Source organism: Portunus trituberculatus, chromosome 46 (genome assembly GCF_017591435.1).
Source record: "Portunus trituberculatus isolate SZX2019 chromosome 46, ASM1759143v1, whole genome shotgun sequence".
In the NCBI taxonomy this organism is placed as follows: Eukaryota; Metazoa; Arthropoda; class Malacostraca; order Decapoda; family Portunidae; genus Portunus; species Portunus trituberculatus.
In genome coordinates this window covers 24,048,788-24,051,330 of record NC_059300.1, presented here as the reverse complement: position 1 = coordinate 24,051,330, position 2,543 = coordinate 24,048,788, and the positions used below count along the sequence as shown (strand labels likewise).

Here is a 2,543-nt window from a genome sequence, read left to right as displayed (position 1 = left end):
CATCTGTGGAAAACCACCAATCAAGTCTGGCGTGAAAAGGAGAGGAGGCATTGGGCGTGGTTTGCAGACTTTACCAGAAGCTTTTGATATTTGTAAGGTAATAGCAGATGATTCAATTTAAGTTTAAGAAATGACTAGGTATCAAGAAGGAAAGATAAAAGATTGTCAGTAGGTCGTCTTCTATGGAATCCACACTGACGATTAGAAGGTTGTGGGAAAAAGGTGGTTCAGAATCTCCGTGCTGGTGATGGATTCAGAGTCAGAGTCTGAACGGTTTTTAGGATCATTTTTCTTGGAAATAAGATGATGTACACAAATTTCTAGCAGGAAGGAAGAAAAAAAGTGTATTTAGATAAAGAGGGATAAGAAAACTTGACCAGAAAGGAACGAACATTGTCACGTGAACGATAGGGTCGAGTTAATCAGGATATGAAAAAAAAAGACAAATTAGTAAAAAGAAGATAAATAAAATAAAATAAACAAGAAAATAAAATGAGCACAAAAGAGAATATAAATGAATAAATAGATAATACTAATGATGATAATAATGGCTTGTATAATGGTGTGACAGTACAAGTGTGAAAAACTCATTTTGAGTGAACGTGTGTGTGTGTGTGTGTGTGTGTGTGTGTGTGTGTGTGTGTGTGTGTGTGTGTAATTCACCATGGTCGTCTGCTGGTCACCCGGCCAGTCTTCCCCATTACGGAGCGAGCTCAGAGCTTATAGACCGATCTTCGGGTAGGACTGAGACCACATCACACGCAACACACACCGGAAAAGCGAGGCCACAACCCCTCGAGTTACATCCCGTACCTATTTACTGCTAGGTGAACAGAGGCCACACATTAAGAGGCTTGCCGACTTGCCTTGCCGCTTTCCGAGATTCGAACCCGGCCCTCTCGAATGTGAATCGAGCGTGCTAACCACTACACTACGAGATGCGTGTGTGTTTTTTTTATTTATTTATTTTTTATTTATACCATTTGGGCTTTTCACGGGAATTTATGGGCTAAAGGGGATACTTTTTAGGGTACCTCCTATCTCAAAGCCCATCCGCTAGGAAACCGTTGCCCCGAGTGAGGAAGCCCAACCTACACGTGGACAGGATTCGAACCCGTGCACTTGGAGACCCCTCGGACCCCAAAGCACGCATGGTTCCACTGTACACGGTGTGTGTCTGTTTTGTTGTTGTTGTTGTTGTTGTTGTTGTTGTTGTTGTTGTTGTTGTTGTTGTTGTTGTTGTTGTTATTATTATTATTATTATTATCATTATCATTACTTTTAATATTACTGTTGTTCCAGCTGCCGCTGCTGATATCGTTGTTGTTATTGTTGTTGTTATTGTTGTTGTTGTTGTTGTTGTTGTTGTTGTTGTTGATGTAAATCATTGTTTGAAATTATTTTTGTATTCGTCCCATCCCTGACACTTTCTTCGGCAGATGGATATGGAGTTCAACAACTGATGAGGTCTAACAAACCACTACCACCGTCATCACCACTTCCACCGCCACTGCCACCGCTACCGCCACCACCACCACCACTACTACCACCACTACCTCAACTACTACTACTACTACTACTACTACTACTACTACTACTACTACTACTACTGCTGCCTGAACACCAGCTACAGCATATTTTTGCATATTAAGGGTGTAACGTAGACTAATTTCTGTGGAGGAGTAACACACACACACACACACACACACACACACACACACACACCAGTCATGGACAGAGGTGATGGAAGGCAAGGACGTAGATGACAAGTGGATCAGTCTCTCTACCCAGCCATCACTCAGATTTCCCGCCGCTGTAACTGTGTTCGGTATTATAAACATGTAACATTTTCCCACGTAGTAGCACGACTGTATGTATGTATGCGTGTAGATCATGGGTGTGGACGGATACGGGTGGAGTTTACAGAGCATGAAACTTAATATGCACCAAACATTGCCATTGGGATGTGATTAGTCTTATTTACATGAGTGACTCGCAACGTTTTGCTGAATTTGTGCGTCTTTCAGGGAGCTTTTGAGAAACACATGTATCTTGAGGCTTATATATATATATATATATATATATATATATATATATATATATATATATATATATATATATATATATATATATATATATATATATATATATATATATATATATATATGAAGATATGAGTTCATCTTGAAGATACAAAATAGCTGAAATAGCTGCATAGTCCTAAATAATTTCTGCATAGGTAATATGTGAATGATAAATAAAAGCGCCACATTTTAAACATTAGAGGTGTGAGTTGCGTCTTGGTGTAATGTTCTGTAATAACTAACACATTAATTTAAAGCAAATTTCATTCTAATTTGACTTTTTACGTGACACTATTTTCTTCCTAAAAACATTTTTTCGTACTGTGCATGTGTTTTCTATTTTTTCCTTCCTCAAGCTAACCTTACTTTGTATAAACCTAACTTGTCGAAACCTAACTTTGTCAAAACTCAACTTATTTAAACTTAATTCTCAAACCTGACTTATGTAAACCTAACCTG

The 2,543-nt window shown here is 38.5% G+C and overlaps 1 protein-coding gene across 1 annotated transcript in view; it reads left to right on the top strand.

The window, feature by feature from the left end:
* The window catches only part of LOC123520063 (organic cation transporter protein-like), a 21,429-nt gene extending 19,409 nt beyond the window's left edge, over nt 1-2,020 (top strand). Inside the window, exon 8 of the mRNA XM_045281944.1 lies at nt 1,440-2,020. Coding sequence (XP_045137879.1) covers nt 1,440-1,473 — 34 coding nt within the window. The 3' untranslated portion in view covers nt 1,474-2,020. The remainder of the gene's footprint in view (nt 1-1,439) is intronic.
* Nucleotides 2,021-2,543: the final 523 nt, after the last annotated feature.